The 17,956-nt window shown below is 45.8% G+C and overlaps 1 protein-coding gene across 2 annotated transcripts in view; it reads right to left on the bottom strand.

Moving 5' to 3' along the window:
• The window catches only part of PTPN14 (protein tyrosine phosphatase non-receptor type 14), a 178,311-nt gene that overhangs the window by 30,645 nt on the left and 129,710 nt on the right, over positions 1-17,956 (bottom strand). For both annotated transcript variants that reach the window (XM_042924812.1, XM_042924813.1), the window contains 7 exons: positions 16,890-16,960; positions 15,930-16,017; positions 12,251-12,339; positions 9,279-9,366; positions 8,377-8,459; positions 5,233-5,290; positions 1,685-1,763 (listed from right to left, as the gene is read on the bottom strand). In XM_042924812.1, the coding sequence (XP_042780746.1) occupies positions 1,685-1,763; positions 5,233-5,290; positions 8,377-8,459; positions 9,279-9,366; positions 12,251-12,339; positions 15,930-16,017; positions 16,890-16,960 (556 nt within the window). The remainder of the gene's footprint in view (positions 1-1,684; positions 1,764-5,232; positions 5,291-8,376; positions 8,460-9,278; positions 9,367-12,250; positions 12,340-15,929; positions 16,018-16,889; positions 16,961-17,956) is intronic.

Here is a 17,956-nt window from a genome sequence, read left to right as displayed (position 1 = left end):
GCCCAGCAACGGGACCGGCTATTTGGGCCAGGAAGTCAAGAGCTTTAACAGGACGATGCATCTGAAGTTACCGATACCTGGAGCTTATGTTCCGGACAGCAATGGAAAAGGTCCCCTTCCCCGAGGAACTCCTGAGCGTTCGTAAAGACACAAGACAAATGATGCAGTCAAGGTGTCAGCACGCATGGCTAGTTGGTTCTGATCAGCAACCGATGGAGGGCAAAATCAGAACCAGGAGTTCTTTTGGCCACTGCCTACAACTCTCCTCTAGAATTGGCTTCATCACTGAGGTCATTTGACATTAAAATTAATAGTGGTTTAAGGAGGGTCCTAAAGAGGTAAAACGTAGATGGCTAAAGTCAGGCCCATACTAGGTGTCCGTGGTTTCTTTAACACACACATACACGTGTACACACACACACACACACACACACACCCCCTAGGAAGGTTGCCTAGGAAGGCAACCTCTTGCCGAAACACTTTCTGATGAGCAAAGTTCATCATTTTCACACTCTGGATTTAAGCATGAGCAAAGGAGAGGAGGACAGGGCAGAAAGGCAAAAAATAAAACCAAAAACCACCAACCAGAAAAGGTGACTGAAAACGCTCAGTTGCCTGAGGAGGAGTGTGCTCACAGACCAGATGAGCTGAGATGGACAAGAAAAACTAGCAAAACCCAGGAACAAAGGTGTGCCACTTCTCCATCTCTATGGGCTCTGGGGCTTTCCCACAGAAGCAGGGTAACTTTGCTCGTCTGCTTATAAAAAGGAGTATTTGATTAAAGAGTCTTGACTATCTTGGTTTCCACACTCACACTCTGACAGGACAGAGGTTCAAAATAGCCAGCCTATGGTGACACAGAAATGCATTATCCGTTCAACATACTGCCAACACCCAAGTTTAGTAACATTCCTTTTCTGAGATGCAGTTAGTGTAATGACGAAGAGGGCACTGGCTCAAGAGTCATTTTTCACCTCAAAGCTCCTCCCATACCCTTTCTGCGCCCCACTTTCTTTTTCTATAAATGGCACTAGTAATAGTACCTCTCGTGTGGGTTTATTTTGAGGATTAAATGAAACAATATGTTGCAAGGGCTTAGCACGGTGCTTAGGGAGAGGAACTGCTCTATAAATGGTAATTGTTATTATCAGAACCATTATTCTTAGGACGGATTTTCTCACACTTTTGGCACGGGAGTGTTTGGGGAGAAAAAGAATAAAAAACAGATTCCATTTGCTCTGAGGCAAGAACAGGTGTCCGGAGAAATGGCAGGCAGCAGTTAAAAAGAGGAGTGGAGATTATTTGTGCCTTTCTTTTAAGTAAGCTGGACGCCTGTGTGCTCTGTGTGCTCAATACGGGTCACGAGGGTGAAGAGCATTCCGTGGGGCTTACTGTCCCTCTCTCTTCTCCAAGCCCACCCATCAGAGGGAGGAGACAAGGAACTTGCTCACTGCCTTCTCCCAACTCCCTCAGCAGCCAGTTCTGGGAAAGTTTTTCTCTCAGGGGCAAATGACACGCTATGCCTTTCACAAATCGAAGCCGCCGCCTGCTGCCATTCAGACAGACAATGACAAAGTTAAAACAAAAGTATCACTGTCATCTAAGAAATAAAAAAAACTTCTTCACCGCTGACAGGTACTCGACTTTTCGTCTCAAGAAGGGAAAATGACAAGCCACGGTTTACCTTGCGAAGTGTGTGTTTCCGAGTAGTGTTCACCACACTGGACGTGCATGGGAGGCAAGATGTACGGCTGCTGTCGGGGCTGAAACAGAAAAGACAGCACAGGTGGGAAGGCCGTGGCACAAATGGCCGTGGAATCTCACGGGGCACCAGCCCAAGCACACAACAGCCCATCATTCACCCGCGTCTGCAGGGAAGCACCCTGTGGCCTCTCTGCTGGTCCACCCTTGATTTGTCCCTCTTTGACTCATCTGTACCTCCATCTCATCATTAAGTCTAGGACTGGAGAAACAGAGGGAAATAAGGCAGCTGGTTCAAGGTGAGAAAGGTAAGGAAGCTGTAATTAACATTTAGTCTATTTCCTGATATGCTTGCAAAACTCCCAATGCCCTTTTAAAAGGAGTAATTCAGAACATGTAGATTTATTATATTCGACCTAAAGAATAATGACAATAAGGGGAAACTCGGTTTCATTCTAACCAAAATTGTCTGCACCTATGACCCTAGTTTACAGCACCACGTCAACCTCCAATAGGGACGGGGGTGGTGTTAAGCTGGGTTCGGTTGCAAATTTATATAAAAATCTGAATGGTGACCCGCGACAATATGTGTGTGGTTCTCAAGACCACTTATGGACCCCCCCATTGCAGAACCCAATGTGGACAGGTCTTGCAGCGAACCTAGTTCAACCATCTACTCTGCAGTGAAAAATCTTTTCCAAGAGACTCCTTAAAGATGGTTATTTAGACCCAACCTGAACAACTTCCTGCTGCAGACAAGAATAAAACTTTCAGAGGAAAAAAAAAAAAAAAGCGTAGATCAGTTCAATATTTGGTGAGCCGACAAAGGAAATATGATTAGTCACTAACGTGATCTACAGCAAACCACCGAGCCTCAGTACATCTCAGCTTCTTGCCAGTCAAATCAGACCTCTTCCCTCCCCTTATCACCAACAATATTTATGTTATTTAGATACTGGGATCCCCAGTGACAGCTTCTTTGAAGAAAAAGTTTTGATTCTAAAAAACAAAAATCTTTAAAAAACGTTAAGCCTGTAAACCACCAAACAGGATATATTCGATTATTTTGAAATTACTCTCATAGATGCTGGTCTAAATATTACTGCTTTAGGAGAACGGCTGAGATCAAGCCAAAAAAACCCAAAGCCAGCAGGGGTCACACTTTCTCAGTATCCGTCAATACTGGAAGAACACTTGCCATAATCTGAAGCTGGGCAGATAACTCATCTGCCATTTTGTCTGCCGCAAATAATGCTTAAGCATCAAAAGGGCACATAAAGAAGGTAATAAAGATAAGGGATCCAAAAATAAACAAGTCAAGAAAGAAGAAATAAGGAATTGAAATTAATCTAAGAAAGGAGTTCATGGTACCAAAAAGAAGGTGCTGTATCAGCTTTTCTCAATATTCCCTTTGGCTGTTTCTCCCCCCCGCCCCCCTTTGGCTGGTTTATGAATTGCAATTTTAAAATATTTTCCTCTTCTTGGTAGTACGTAAGTCAACTCAATTTTTCCAGCGTAGGACAGCCAGTTTTGAGGCTTAAAACAAACAAACAAAAACAGTGGGAAGGGATTCATGTGAGGTAATAGAAATGCATAGTAAGGTAAAGTTGGCTCACTGCCTTCTCTTGCTCTTAAAAATCCAATTTTTTGGAATTGAAAAAAATCTAATAAGCAAGTGACTGTTTATGAGTTGGCATAAGTGTACAGCAAAGGATAATAACAGCTAATCCTCCAAATACCATTTCGGGATATTATTTATTCCATCTCTTTGTATTATATATATAATATTGTGTTACGTTATATATAGTGCATATTATTCTATCTTTCCAGACCTGCTAATATAGAAACAAGTGAGACGCCATAATATAGGCAGCAGAAGGGCAAGAGAAAAATAGCAGTCCTGGTTCTCAGCAAGGAAGCCAAAAAGAGACAATATCACTCATCCCAGGGAACTCCTGGTAATATGGTTTTGCCCTAAAGGGTAGAAGAAAGGGAGGAGCCTTGAACTTGGCTTCCTGCAGATTGTCTTCACCCAGATAAAATACGAAAACCTCTTTATCTTCTCCAGATAATTAGGATGAGATCAAATCACAAGACAGCTTTAAAATACTTGGCCTCCATGGTGTTTCATGGACATAAGTGAAAAATCATCTCCCTAATGAAGACATGTGGAGTCTAAAAAAAAAATAATATTCACAAAGGAGAAGTATAAAGAAACCAGTGCCATGAACAAATCTATCAATGCCACAAGGGAAAAGCCCAAAGTGACCCTCTGGACCTCCAAGGCAAGGGCCACTTGTGAGATACTATGCATGACATCGAGATTAATAATATTCATGTTGGGTACTCAGGAATGTGATGACATAACGGTTCAACTCTAGAATTCTAAGAGTTCATTGTCTATGCATTTTCCAGACAAAAAAAAAAAAATTCCTCAAAACTCTCCTTCGGAAAGACAAGTTAAAGATGTGCTATAGGGTATACACTGTGTATGAGGAAAAATTCAATTTTATTCTCCTATCAACTCGAAGGAAATGGTCACCTAGAAAATTTTAAAGGTCACATGTTTAAAGGTCACTTTTCTGCATCTTTCTATGATATTATCCTAAAGTAGTCCTCAAAATAAAACACAGCCTAAGAACAGTTGTATTGAAATTAGAGTTGTGTTTCCTTATTCAGAAGAGGAAAAATTTTTTGTTTAATGTTTTAATTTATTTTTGAGACAGAGGGAGACACAGCATGAGCAGGGGAGGGGCAGAGAGGGAGGGAGACACAGAATCTGAAGCAGGATCCAGGCTCCGAGCTATCAGCACAGAGCCCAGCGTGGGGCTTGAACTCACGGACTGTGAGATCATGACCTGAGCTGAAGTCGGACGCTTAACCGACTGAGCCACCCAGGCATCCCAAGAGGAGAAATTTTTTAAAAAATGAAAAAAGCTAACGTTAGATTAGATAGAAAAGTAGATCAATTCAGTAAATCGATTTTGTTGGTCTTAAAATTAGAAGATATATAATTAATCTTCCCCACCAAATACCCTAACTTGAAACCATCGACTAAACTCGTTCAATTTGGGTTCATTCAAAAAGCATTTTCTGACTAGTTTATCAAGATCTATCTATGGTGGCAAATACAAAAGAATTTGTAGAGCTTATAACCAAAGACATGTGCATGTAACAACCAGAAACAGTGATAAAACCACAGATGAGCAAATGGACAAAAACACACACCATAGGTCATATGCTGAACAAACACGGTCTCATCAGCCTTAAGACTTATTCTTCAGGGGTGAACCTTGAGCCATACTTCAAGAAGTGATGGCCTTGGATGGGCACATGGATGTCCCACGTGATGGGGCACAAATGGGACATGAATGTTCATCACACCTGCTTGGCTGACTGATGCTCTTCTGTGTTTTCATCAGATCTCACCTGGTCATGATGCCCTACTCATGTTTCCTTTCAATTGAGCAACAAAAGGACATTCCATCCCCAACAGTCAGACCATTTGATTACTGAAGACTTTATACATACCAGAGAGGATCGGCTCCAGGTGGGTTGGCGTCGGATGGGGGGTGGAGAATTTGATTGTCTACAGGAAAAGTTAAAGAAATGAGAAGAGTCATTTTATTTATCAGACATAAGATGATCAGACGGACCAACAAGAGAGGGGGAAAAGGCGGGGCGGGGTGGGGTGGGGGTGGAACAGACAAGAGAGCTAAATAACAAGGCACGCCTGGGTGGCTCAGGTGGTTGAGCGTCGGACTTTGGCTCAGGTCATGATCTCACGGTCCGTGAGTTCGAACCTCACGTCGGGCTCTGTGCTGACAGCTTAGACCCTGGAGCCTGCTTCAGATTCTGTGTCTCCCTCTCTCTCTGACCCTCCTCCGTTCATCTCTCTCGGTCTCAAAAATAAATAAACATTTAAAAAAAAGAGACAGAGCGCTAAGTAATTTATGGCAAAATGTAAACATTTATTTCTGAATGGAGAGGCTATGAAAAATGTTGATTTCCTTTTTTATTCTCTTATTTTCAAAATGTTTGGAGCACATGATCCTTAGATATTAAATTTTACAGAAGAATGAGGCTTATTTCCAAAAAATATTATGAGGGAAATAAGCAAGACTGAAAAATATCACTATTATTACATGGGTTTTTTAAAAATTGTATTCTTTGTATCTTTGTCTATGTGTAAAATCTTTCATAAAGAAAAACAGCAAGAAGAAAAAATATTTTTTAAATGCTGCCAGTCAAATGGAATCCAAAACAGATTAAATATGTTTGAGTAAGACCATACAAAGATCTTTTTGAATTAAGATAATACTGATTATAAGTAGTAATCTAATCAGATCCTTTCCAGACTGAGAATCGACGTGAATTTTTTTTAACGTAGGGATAAAAATGTGTGGGAGCTAAGAGTATTAAGAAATTCTTGAGCACTGGGGCGCCTGGGTGGCTCAGTCGGTTAAGCGTCCGACTTCAGCTCAGGTCACGATCTCACGGTCCGTGAGTTCGAGCCCCGCATCGGGCTCTGGGCTGATGGCTCAGAGCCTGGAGCCTGCTTCCGATTCTGTGTCTCCCTCTCTCTCTGCCCCTCCCCCATTCATGCTCTGTCTCTATCTGTCTCAAAAATAAATAAAAACGTTAAAAAAAAAAAAAAAGAAAAAGAAATTCTTGAGCACTGAAATCAAAGGTGTCTTTGAGAAATGGGTCTCAAAGTCCAGACTGACATCTTCCCTAGTCTTCAGTGAACTCATACATAGACAAAAACAAACAAAAAAACCCAGGACATGTAGAATTTTCCATCAAGCTAGAATTCTTCACTTTAAAGCATTCTCCTTTGTCTGATAGTTCATCTTTCCTACCTTTTTAGTGATAAAACACCTTTTCTTTCTTTCATGAGGTGTGGAAACAGTAACGTTGGATTTTTTTTTTTTAAAAAACTGGCCAAATATAGTATTATTAGACTTAGGTTAAACACCCTTCCCACTCCCTGCAATTTTTCTTCTCAAGTCAAGAAATATGGGAAGCACTCTTTGGAGCTCTATGAAATGAAATGAAAATCAATGATAGTCTTTTAGCAGTCAGGGTGTGCAGACCTCTGGAGAAAGATGCTGTTAAGATAATGCTAGTTTCCTAAAACTACAGGGGGTTTATCCCAGGCCTTAATGCAGTCTGTGCTGAGATCCTGAAACTATACACAGAATTTACTGTGTGTATGGAGTGTGTGTGTGTGTGTGTGTGTGTGTGTGTACATCTTAGAGAGTCCAAATAAGAGGTTAGGAACCTCCTCTACCTGGTGAGGAGAAAAGAATGGTTATTACAGAAGTAGAAAGGAAAACACCATTTCCTCAGTTTTCAGGCTAACGTGGGACGCTCACTAGTATTCGGAGACCGCCAAAGAAATCAAAATACTCTGCAAATTTTACAGTAAACTCCCTTGCTGAGAAATGGTCCAACCAGAAGACCACAGTGAAATTCACTGCATAAAACAGTCAGATTTTAATTCGCCCTCCAGAAGCCAACCATAGAGTCAAAGACCCCCCGCAGATCAAAGGCCGCCGCAGCGCAGAAGTGCACAGAAGTGATCTACGGGGAGTCTGTTCAAAAGAACGCCACGTGCGTGTGCGTGCGCGTGTGCGTGCCCGTACAGTGATGGCTGTTTGACTTGCCGCTCCCTGATCACTGCCCTTCCGATTTACATTTGCAAACTTTGCTGGCGGACCTGATACCATCAACGATCCTTTCAGACTCCGACAGTGACCAATTGCAAAGACCGGTTTGAAAGAGCCTCCATCGTGTAGAGAAGAAAGTCTGTCAGGACCTGAGGCTCCAGTTCTAAAGCAGCCGCAATTTTCAGCAGGAACTGCTCTGGGACAATACTCTCACACTCTTGGATGTGTCCACTGGGGGAATGGAAAAGCAGTTCCTCTCTTGCATTTATATCCCCGAATTCTTTGAAACACAATTAAGCACCTAGGGCGCCCCAACTGCCGAACGTCCTCTGCTGAGGAACATCTTTTGAAGGCAACCAAAATAAAGGCGATGATAGCGTGAGCCCCAGCTACTCTACATCCAAGGTCAGGTCACATTTAAGTTCCCATATCAGACTCCCTTTATCGTCTTTATTTCCAAATTAAATTGAAAAAACACACATGGATTCGTGACGTCTATTAGTGTATTCCAAGTCTTCCTCTAATTACCCTGGCCTCTCATTTACAGGCAGATGACATGACCCAGAAGCACACGCGGGGTTAGCCAACTGTGTAAGAGAAACAGGGCTGAGGATGACAGAACCTTCTTTTCTTTCAAGTTGGCTTGCTACTCCGTGACACACTTCTGAACATACCCCGCATCTGACACGAAGGGGCACCCTGGCAAATTGGGAACCGCTCAGCTCCTCCGAACTCCTCACAGAGGATGGAAAGGCACTAACGTGGGCCAACCCGTCCAGGTAGTCAAGCACTCACAGTCAATTTGTGAGTTATTTTCCCTCCAGGCGCACGCGCTGTGCCAGACGGCCTTCGTCATTAAAGTTCTTTCCCTCCTGCCTGGTCAGCTTCCACGAGGAAGGAGGGAAAAGAGCGAATGGCAAACGCCATCTACGACATCCCTAAAGCACATGGATTTAATCCGACCAGGCCTTCCAGTGAGAAGGTGGACAGACGGCTTACTTACTCAGTGCAGATTTTGTTTTGTTTGTAAAACTTGTGCCGCGTAGCAAACAACCGAGAGATGTACTTGGCATTTTCAAGATCGTCCTTGGAAAAGAAGAGGCAGAGAAAAAAAAAAACAAAAAACATGTATTTGATTATAAACGCGTCTCCCTAGGATTCTCCCGAACAGGGCCACATTCCTTCGTATCGTCAGGCCACACACAAAATAGCCCCCCCGAGCAGCAAACCGGTGTGCTGAAATTCTGCAGCAAGCTGGGCTAGGAAGCCCACCCAAGGATGGCAGGCAATCTGTTAAAGAATCTTCCATACTCAGGGCACTGGGCTTACACCCTGGGCTGGCATATCTTCACACAATTCCAAACCAGATGCTTTAAAAATAAGTAAGTGGATCAAGACAGAGCATGGAATGAACACCAAGCATCACTGAGAGGCAGTGAGGTGCACGAACAGCCCTGGCTCTCAAGGGGGCCCTCAACAGAAGGAAGATCACTCAGGTTACTTCAGATTAGGCTTGGGCTGTGCGGCTGGGGGGAGAAAATCCAGGTCCGCCAGCAAAAGAAAATGCTGTGCAATATAATCGGGGGGTTACTGGATGTGGGCTGTAACTCGAGCGCGGAGGAACGCAGCACGCCAGACAATGGGATCCACCCCAAACACAGCAGGTGGAGGAACCGAAATCCCCGAGTCCAAACTCGGCTTGGAGACCTGGCGTTCTGAACGGGAAATCACCACCACTACCCGGAAATGAGTGATGACAGCACTGGGCGAGAGGTGGACGGTTACGGGCTCAGTAGAACATTTATTCTCTCACGACGCAGAGAGCAAAGAAGGGATGTGGTGAGTTGAGAGGTCACACGGCAAGCTGTCTGTCGGACCCTGCCCCCATCTTTCCATTTTGCTTACCGTGTGAAAGAGGGCCGTCTCTTCTTTGTTGATGAGCTCCACCAGAATAGTCGACTTGTTGTGTGTGATATTCCCGATGTCATTCCACCTGGTCACAAGAAAAACAACTGGGTTTGCCAGGCAGGTTCCATGCAGTTATGAATCAGCACAGGAGGGTCATCACTGCTGGTGAGTCTCATTTTACAAATTACGATTTAACTACAGTTTTAAAAGCTAAATGTGCCTTCTCTCCAAGCAAAAAAGTAAAGAAAACACACCCCGGGTCAAACTTAAATAGCTAAGGAAACCATATAACGTAAATCTGGATACTGCTGTTCATAAGGTGTACTTTCCTTTATGACTAGTCATGAGGAAAACGTTCAAGGAACGTCTGCCTTGTTTTTCACATTTCCAAAGTGCAAAGCATATGGAGGAGCATATTATTTCAAAGTCACGTGTTTCCAGGAATCTAGGCCAAAGAATCCATATAGATTCTGTGTTGCAGCGTAGGCTACAGACTGATTATGCCACCAAGAGAAAGTGCCCGGGAAGGTAAGCTGTAGTTTCCCATTCTGCCTGGAGTCAGTTTGTAGCCGCCTCTTACTACTGTCTACCTTCACTCTGTGCCCCGATCTACAATTCCCTCTTCAGGCCAACCTTCACTGCCCTATCCTCTGCCTAGATGATTCCTTAAAGACTTAGCTCAGAAGTCACCTTCTCGCTTTCTCGTCCCGACAGCACGCATGCGTATAGTCCCCTATCGGTCACCACGTGGTATTACAACTGTTGACCTCTGTGACTAGATCCCAAACTAAGCCAGACTAGCCCTAAGACGCCATGCCTAGAGATTCTGCTGTCTTCGTGTCTGTATTCCAAGCACGGAGCCAAGCACCCGGCATTCAACATGCAATGGATGTTGGCTGAGAGAATTAAAAGTAGTAATATTGCCTCCCATCTGTATAGAGTACGGTTCCTTTATCAACTCTCTAAGGTAGACAAGGCAGCTATTTTTGTTCCTCCTTTAGAGATGAGACAATTGAGGCACAAACGAGTACAGGACTTAGCCACGTTCACTCTGCTCACTGGGGATGCACGAGTTCCATACTGGGGCTTACGGGCATTCCTCCAGTCACCTTTCCATTATTCCAGGACCAACTGTGTTTACGTACATCTGCTGGGGCCATACTCTCTACAGGTGATCAGTAGAGCTGTCGGTTGACTAACAATTCCAAGAGATTACATCTACACGACCCAGAGCTACAGGCTCCTCAATGAAGGTCTCTAGAGATAAGAGATATTTGGTTTCCTCAGGCTCCATTCCTTCGAACCGACTGCCAAAACTCTGGATCCACTCCTCCTCCATGATGCGACTTCCCCTAGGGGCATCATTACCATGACACCATGGCAGACCATGGCAGAAGTAAATTCCCAGCCTGTAGGGGTTTTGAGATAAGGACTGGAGGAAGAAGTCCGGAAGCAGTTCCTAAGGAACCGAACCAAGCCTATGAGTGGCTTACCATCAGCAGAGTTTCAAACTGCTATTTTCTTCTATCTGACCTCCACAACTGAAACGTAAGACTTGTCTACTTCTCCAGGCTCAAGGAGAAAATGAAGCATTGATTCAGCTATGAAGAACTGTGTGGGACAAAATGCCCGAACAGCTTTAAATGGGCATAAAAATTCATAGTTATATCGCTGCCTACTTTATGCATGTTGCTGGAACAATTTGTAACTTATTGTACGTGTATGGAGTTGACTGAATATGTCCAAAAGTCAAAAAGTTTATTCTGCAGCCACCAAGATCTTCCCCCTACTCCTGTTTCAATAATGTCCCCTTTCACAGAGCAAGAAAAAAATAAATGAACAAAAATAATGGCAGGGTGGGGACCTAGCGGCAGAGGGGGGCGGGGCTTGGGGGGAAGCCAATTGGGAAGCTTTTGGTGGGAAAATACTTGCAAAATGACCCAGATCAACTGCTGATCCAGAGAGTACACAGCTGGGCAAGATCCACGCCCAGAAGGTGGACTTTGCTTTGACTCTAAGAGCTGTCTTTGATGATCTGGCCTAGGTGCACAGCTATGCCTACCAGATGCATGTCCAAGAAAGCTCGTCTTCCAGTAAATAACTGGCCACACTGCCCTTGTAAATGAAAGCAAGGATGCAGCTTTTAAGATCACTGACACTACGGTAGCAACTACGGATGCCAACACGAGCAAGCTCCCGGACACGTGACCCGAGGAGACACTGGTCTCTCACGTTAAACGGAGAAGAGGGCTTAAAATGCAAAATAATGAGAGGTGCCTAGGTGGCTCAGTCGGTGAAGCATCCAACTTCGGCTCAGGTCATGATGTAGCGGTTCATGAGTTTGAGCCCCGTGTCGGGCTCTGCACTGACAGCTCAGAGCCTGGAGCCGCCTTTGGATTCTGTGTCTCCCTCTCTCTCTCTCTGCCCCTTCCCTGCTTGCACTCTCTCTAAAATAAATAAGCATTAGAAAAAGAATTCTAAAATGCAAAATGATGAAAAAGTACCAAATTCCTTTAATTCATGATAACAAATTCAATGCTTTTCAAAATGCACTTTCATAAATACATTATATTTTTAATATAAAAATCAGTCCTCCCTCTTCTAGCACATGTGGTTAGGCGGAGGGTGATGGAAAATGGGAAGAAGCCACTCTGGACTGAAGGACTGACTGGATGGCCTGCTTCCAACCAGACTCACAGAGTTTAGCTCCAGGTCTCTGGCTCCAGGGCACCTTTCCTGGACTCAGGTGAGAGTCCCCACCCCCAAACGGGCCTCGAGGAGAAGTGAGATGCATTTCTCCGTTAGCGCTCGAATCGCACAGAGGGCTGATCTTCTCTGAATTGAGAAAAGCTCAATTCTGACCCACCATCTGGCTCTCAACTCGCTGGGATACCTGTCCTACTGAGCAGGGTTTTCGAGAGTCCCTCAAGGGGAAAAAGAAAAAAGGAAAAAGATATGAAGAAGACTACCTGTGTATCACTGCTTGTCTTCCAATTCTGTTTCTCACGAAAATGCCCATAAAGAAAATGCCCAGCTGCACACTGTTTCCATGATTGTCCTGCGTAAGATCAACAGAAGAGCGGCGTGATGAAACAGATCACCGGCGACCTGGCAGAACCGAGCACGTGGGCCGCAGCCCACCCGGGGGGGCCACACCCCGTTTCCTGCCCATAAATGAAAGAATCACAGACAGCATCCGGACGAAAGGCAACTTGGTCCTGAAGGGACTCACGCCGCTGCACAGCCTAGTGGACTATATACATATACATGCATCTTTTATCTGAATTTGTCACTACACGTTGCCTGTCCAAGAGAGATTTTTAGGATTGTCTCAGATTTGTGGGCACTTAAGATCTCATCTTTCACGAACGTCTATTAGTACCTTTTTTACGTTTTTTCTAAATCAAAATTATACGTGTGTGTAGTTTGATTACGTATGCGTTTCATACACGTGTGATTATATAAGCCCGCAGTTTGAAGAACTGAGCATATTGTTTGCAGCCTCTTTAGAAGAAGCCAACAGCAGACTTGTTCCCACCATTTCCTCTCCCTACAGACATCAACTTCCCCTGCCTAATGCCCTAGTGTGTGTCTATTTGCATCCACTGTGCTTGGTGTTTCAATTTAGAGCCTCATGTCCCTCAGTCCTGGGATACTTTCTCGAATTACTAGCTTTGTTTCCTCTGTTCACTTCTGGAACTCCCATTATTCCAATGTTGGACATCCTGGGCTGGCCTTCTAATTTTATCTCCCACCTCCCACATTCCAAACTTCACTTTTTGGTGAGATTTTCTTAATTTTGTCTTGCAACCTATTACATTTTCCATTTCTGATATCACATTTTTAATTTCTGAGAGTTCTTCTTTCCTTTCTTTTTTTTTTCTTTTAAATTATTTTCTGAACATTCTCTTTCCAAAGCAATCTATCCCTTGAAAGATGTAATGTAGTGGAGACTCATAGGATGGTATTTTGGGCGGCGAGTTCTTCACCCGGCAGAGTCTCTACGTCTTCCAGGCTGCTTCGTTTTCTTTGCGTTGGCCTCTGTCATTCCTGTAAGGACACCCTGTGGGGTGATGCTGGGCCACATATTCATGTTCCAGAGAGGGACGCTAAGTGCTGGCTGGGAGCTTCATGAGCACAGGAGGGGCGCGAGGACTACAGAGGTGTCGGGAAATCTGCTGGGCCCTGTGCTGAGGTAAGCCCAGATGACTTATCTTCAAGTCTGGTCTCCTGGTCCGGTCAGATGCTTCCAGCCTCCTGTCTGGGAGAGCCCAACCTGCTGCCGGCGTGCTTGGGAGCAGAGCAGGAACAAGGCTCACCATCCGGGGAATAAAGTGTCACAGCCCCCTGCTTTCCCTGGGGGATACCTTCTTTGTGGAGGGAGCAGAGAGGCGCGCATGACTAGACACGGGATGGAAGAGAAGGATGTCTACATTCCTCAGAACCCTTGATCCCGTTTAAGACACACAGACAACAGTGCCCCATCACAGGGACGTCTCTCCAGCTCGTGCAGCAAAGCGCACATTAGAACAGGGCTCTTCTAACAGGGACAGAGCGAGGTCAAGACAACGGCTGGATGCAAAGCAGAGACAGGGCTGGGAGAGGGTGGAGGGGGAAGGAAAGGAAGTGCCTCGGTTGTCAGGAGCAGTTACAAGGTAGGTGACATGCAGAAAAACACTTGTGAGAAAAGAAGCCAGGAGAAGTGGAGAGGCGAAGTGGAAAGAAAATCCTGCAGAAAGCCTTCCTGGGGCACTCTGCCAGTAGATCCATTGGTGCAGCGGGCCAGTAGGGGTGGGGGCGCGGCAGGAGCAGTTCACCAGGGCCGAGCAATGGAGAAAACATAGGACCGAGGCCCAGACGCTGCATCGGTCAAACCTTAGGGGCTTGATATCCCACTCGGCTAAGGATCGAGGCTCCAGACATAAGCATCCTCTCTGTGTCCCCGTGCTCTGACAACGCAGGGAGCCACCGAGGCAGCGGCCCGCCTGTGTGTGTGGAGGCAGCAGGGGCGGACCTGTCAGGAAGTGGACTGGTACTCCTCCGGCCTTGAGAAACTTTGAAGAATTGCTCGTGGAAAAGCCCACGCTACGTGGAAATGTTCTTCCCTAAAACATATCCATAGCAAGCCCGTGTACGTTACTTGGGGCTCCATCACTACTCAGTCTGCCCCTGCACACTCTCCTGCCTGCCTTTTCACCTATCTCAGAGCTGATCACGGCACCGCCCCACTGGTCCTGCTGCCCCTCCCGTCATCCTTGTCTCCGGGGATGTCAGGTGGTCGGTAGGTGGCCACCTTAGTCATGAACAGACACGTGGGGAAACAGAAGACACCCAGCTAAGTCACACGCACAGGCAGTGAGTCAGCAGTGCCTGTCTGCCCACTCGGACCAAGGTAGACAGTACCTGCCTTGTGCTCTTCCCACAAAAGAACATACCAGAAAGTGCATCAGGGAACGGGCACAGTGGATTTCAACACTATCTCCACTGCTCTTGTTTCCCACAGCCCAGAATGACCAAAAACAACACGAGTAAATGAGCACAACGAACCCCCCGACTTCCTGGGACTGAGAAGTCAGTTTTCTGGAAGTGGAGAGAAGTTTACCCTGGTTTTTCAATGGCCCAGAATATCATGACTATATATGGGCTGCTGAAATGTAAGTGGGATGCAGATGGCTTCATAAGGCATTATTGCAAGGAAAATGGATTACAACCCTACGAAGGGCGGCCATTAGAGAAGCAAAAGAAAATTAAACAAATCTAAAAAAGAGCCATTTAGCCCTTTCCACAAGCTGCGGCCACCCTGCTCGTTCTACTTGATGCACATGGGCAGTTCTCATTAAGGCAAATTGCAAGCGTGCAGCAGAGGAGGAACAGAACACTTATAAAACAGCCAGCGGAGCCAGTTTAGAATGAAATGTTTGTGCTAAAATTGCACCATCTCCCAAATTGCAGAAATGTGCCAGTTGCTTTAGGTTTCTGACAAAACTCCGTCTTTCGCAGAGTGGGTCAGTAGAGAGAAGAAAACGAGTTTGGAGTACGGGCCCAACTCTATAAATGACCATGCACCGTGACCCCCCCTCCCCAACCACACCCACTTCAGGAGGTGGATCTGTTGCAAAGGATGTGATGTGCTGTAACAGTTTCCCAGGCACGGTTTCCAGAAAACACCTAAGGGGCTGGAAACCCACAATGGAGCCTCTATAGAACTCGAGAAAGAAAGTGTGCTTGCATACAGGAAATGTTTCACTCTGCCTCACAGGCGATGATCCCTGTATCAGCTCAAAGAGAGGAGAGAAGAAGCGAATAAAGAAAACTACTGGGTAGGGTCTTCATATTAATAGCTGCTTTCCTGTCGCAGAACTGGACGTGACCGCATACCTTCCCAGGGCTGGTGGATGGGCTGGTGTTTGTCTGGTACTCACTCAGACGGTTGTCTTACAAACAAGATATTCTGCCCAAGACCATGGAAAACTTCAGAGTCTCTTAGTTAAGAAGTGTTTGCTTTACCTAAAGTAAGCAGGACTCGCCATCTAATGCCATGTGGCGATAAGGAAGCCAGGTCGCTCTGGTCTGTTGCCTATCACTAGTTTTCCAACCACCTGAGCCATTCTGAGAAAGCTGAAGTGAGGACAGGCCAGGGTATGTTACCTTCACAGGGAAGATCTCCTGTCCAAATCCATCCAAACGTTCCACCTCGTTGATGTACATGAGCTCGGCTTCTGAGGGCAGGATTCCACTAAAACCCAAACAGCGTCAAAGAAGGAAATGGTTAAGAGCAACAAAGGCAGTGGAAGATCCGACCCTCCTGATGGCAAATTCCAGAGCTGTGGTTTAGCTCCAGTTCTGGGAAGAGCAATCATCACCCAACTGTGAGGACGCGGTACATTACTAAGTAATTCATTAACATATTCCCTACCAGCCTTTACTCAATGGGGAAGAATCAGAGGAAGGTAAAGTATTTAATTAAGAGCCACAGCCCTATAAACACTAATTATTCCAGACATCCCTGTGAATAATGCTGCTTGCTAAAAAAAAAAAAAAAAAGTTATTTTCTCCCACCTAGGAAAAAAAATCTCCACTGTTAAGAAACAAGGAAAAAGTTTATGAGGATGCTATTTTGGGAGCCAAGTGGCCAAAACGAGAGAGAGCTTAGGACCACTGCACAGGTCCTCTGAGGTCGGAAGGAAGGCTGCTCGTTTTCCACTGGTCCCAGAGAGCTCCACGTAGCCCTGATAACAAGTTTTCAGGGCCTCTTCTCCCTCTTGACCTTGACTTTCCCATCCAAAGCAGATCTTTTAGGTCTTCACTCTTAACTCAAGCAGCCCCAGTCTCCCCAGCTCTGGCAACAGAGTTTTCGGAAGGTCAGAGAGAAGGGTTCTCCTGGCTAACAGCCTCACATCTGTGTGGGCTTGCTGGTGTGGAAAGAAGAAAAGGAAAAAAGAAAGGGAGAGAAAGAAAAAAAAAAAAAAAGAACAGAAAAAAGGGGAGGCAGGGCAAGCACACAGTTTTTGAATCTATACGCGCGTCTGGGAACAGGGCTGAGCCACGTGCCGGACAGAGCACAGCCCGGGGTCGGGGGTGGGAGCCAAGCGCCTTGGCGGGCCCTACCTGTGGGCTTTGTGTTCTTGGGCTACCTTCTGGGTCAGCTCCTCCAGAACGGCCTCCTCCAGGGCCAAATCCTATCAAAACAGAAGCAGTTGAGGTCATTTGCTGTTTGTTAGGAACAAACCTTAGGAGCTCTGTTCTCCAGAAGGTTTTCCTGATTAGCCTCACTTCAGCCATCTCCCCTTTACTCCTTCAAATCGAAAGTTGTCCATTTTCGGGCTGACGGTCCGTTGTTACTTTTAGAACACGGCTCTCCACTATAACTTAGGTTCTCCACTTATAACTAACATGCCTCTTTCAAGGCATAGTTTGGGGAGCCACCTAAATTCTGGAGGGTACAGGAACAGCTCTTTTTTCATTTACCTTCTTTTTCTTTGTCTGCCTCCCAGACTCACTTTTATTGAAACTGCTTTGTCAGTACTTACGTATTTTTAACAATCGGGGTATGAATTTCCAGCCCATTATCGTTTCAAAAGCTGAGCCTAGCAAGGGGCTGTGCCTGGCCTTTTTGTCCACCACCACAATATCCGGGCACTAATTCAGAGCTACAGAAGGCAGAGAGGGCTCATTCAGATGTTACTTGACAGACCCTTGGGAGCAGAGGCCATGATGGCTACAAGTAGGGAGTTCTATAAGCTAACGGTGTGTGGGAACCCGCTGGTGTCTCCAGCACCTAAATCCCGGGGCCCTGGGGCCTGTGGCTCCCGTGGCATTAGAGCCGATCGCACATACCTCTTCCCAACACCCCTCCGCTGACAGTGGGAATGTATCAGGGATTGTTACACGTTTACCAGCACAGAACTGTCTGGGATGGACGGTCTGAAGGAGTAATTCCAAGACAGGGAGACCAGAGCAACCAGTTCCTGAGATTCTGACAGCCGTGGTGATTCCAGAGCTCCCCGAATTCCTTGTGGTAGCCTGGGGAGGCTCAAGCCGAGGGCCAGCTGCCTCAGACCTTCCTAGGGGCCGGTTCCACACCATCTGCCCCAGGTCGATAAGCACCGACGAGGGCAGAGATATACGCACCACTTCCCTCTGAGCTCCAGAAGGGGTGTCAGAAGGGCCTCTGA

This window comes from Panthera leo, chromosome F3, assembly GCF_018350215.1.
Source record: "Panthera leo isolate Ple1 chromosome F3, P.leo_Ple1_pat1.1, whole genome shotgun sequence".
Lineage (NCBI taxonomy): Eukaryota > Metazoa > Chordata > Mammalia > Carnivora > Felidae > Panthera > Panthera leo.
This window is presented reverse-complemented; position numbering and strand designations above follow the sequence as displayed.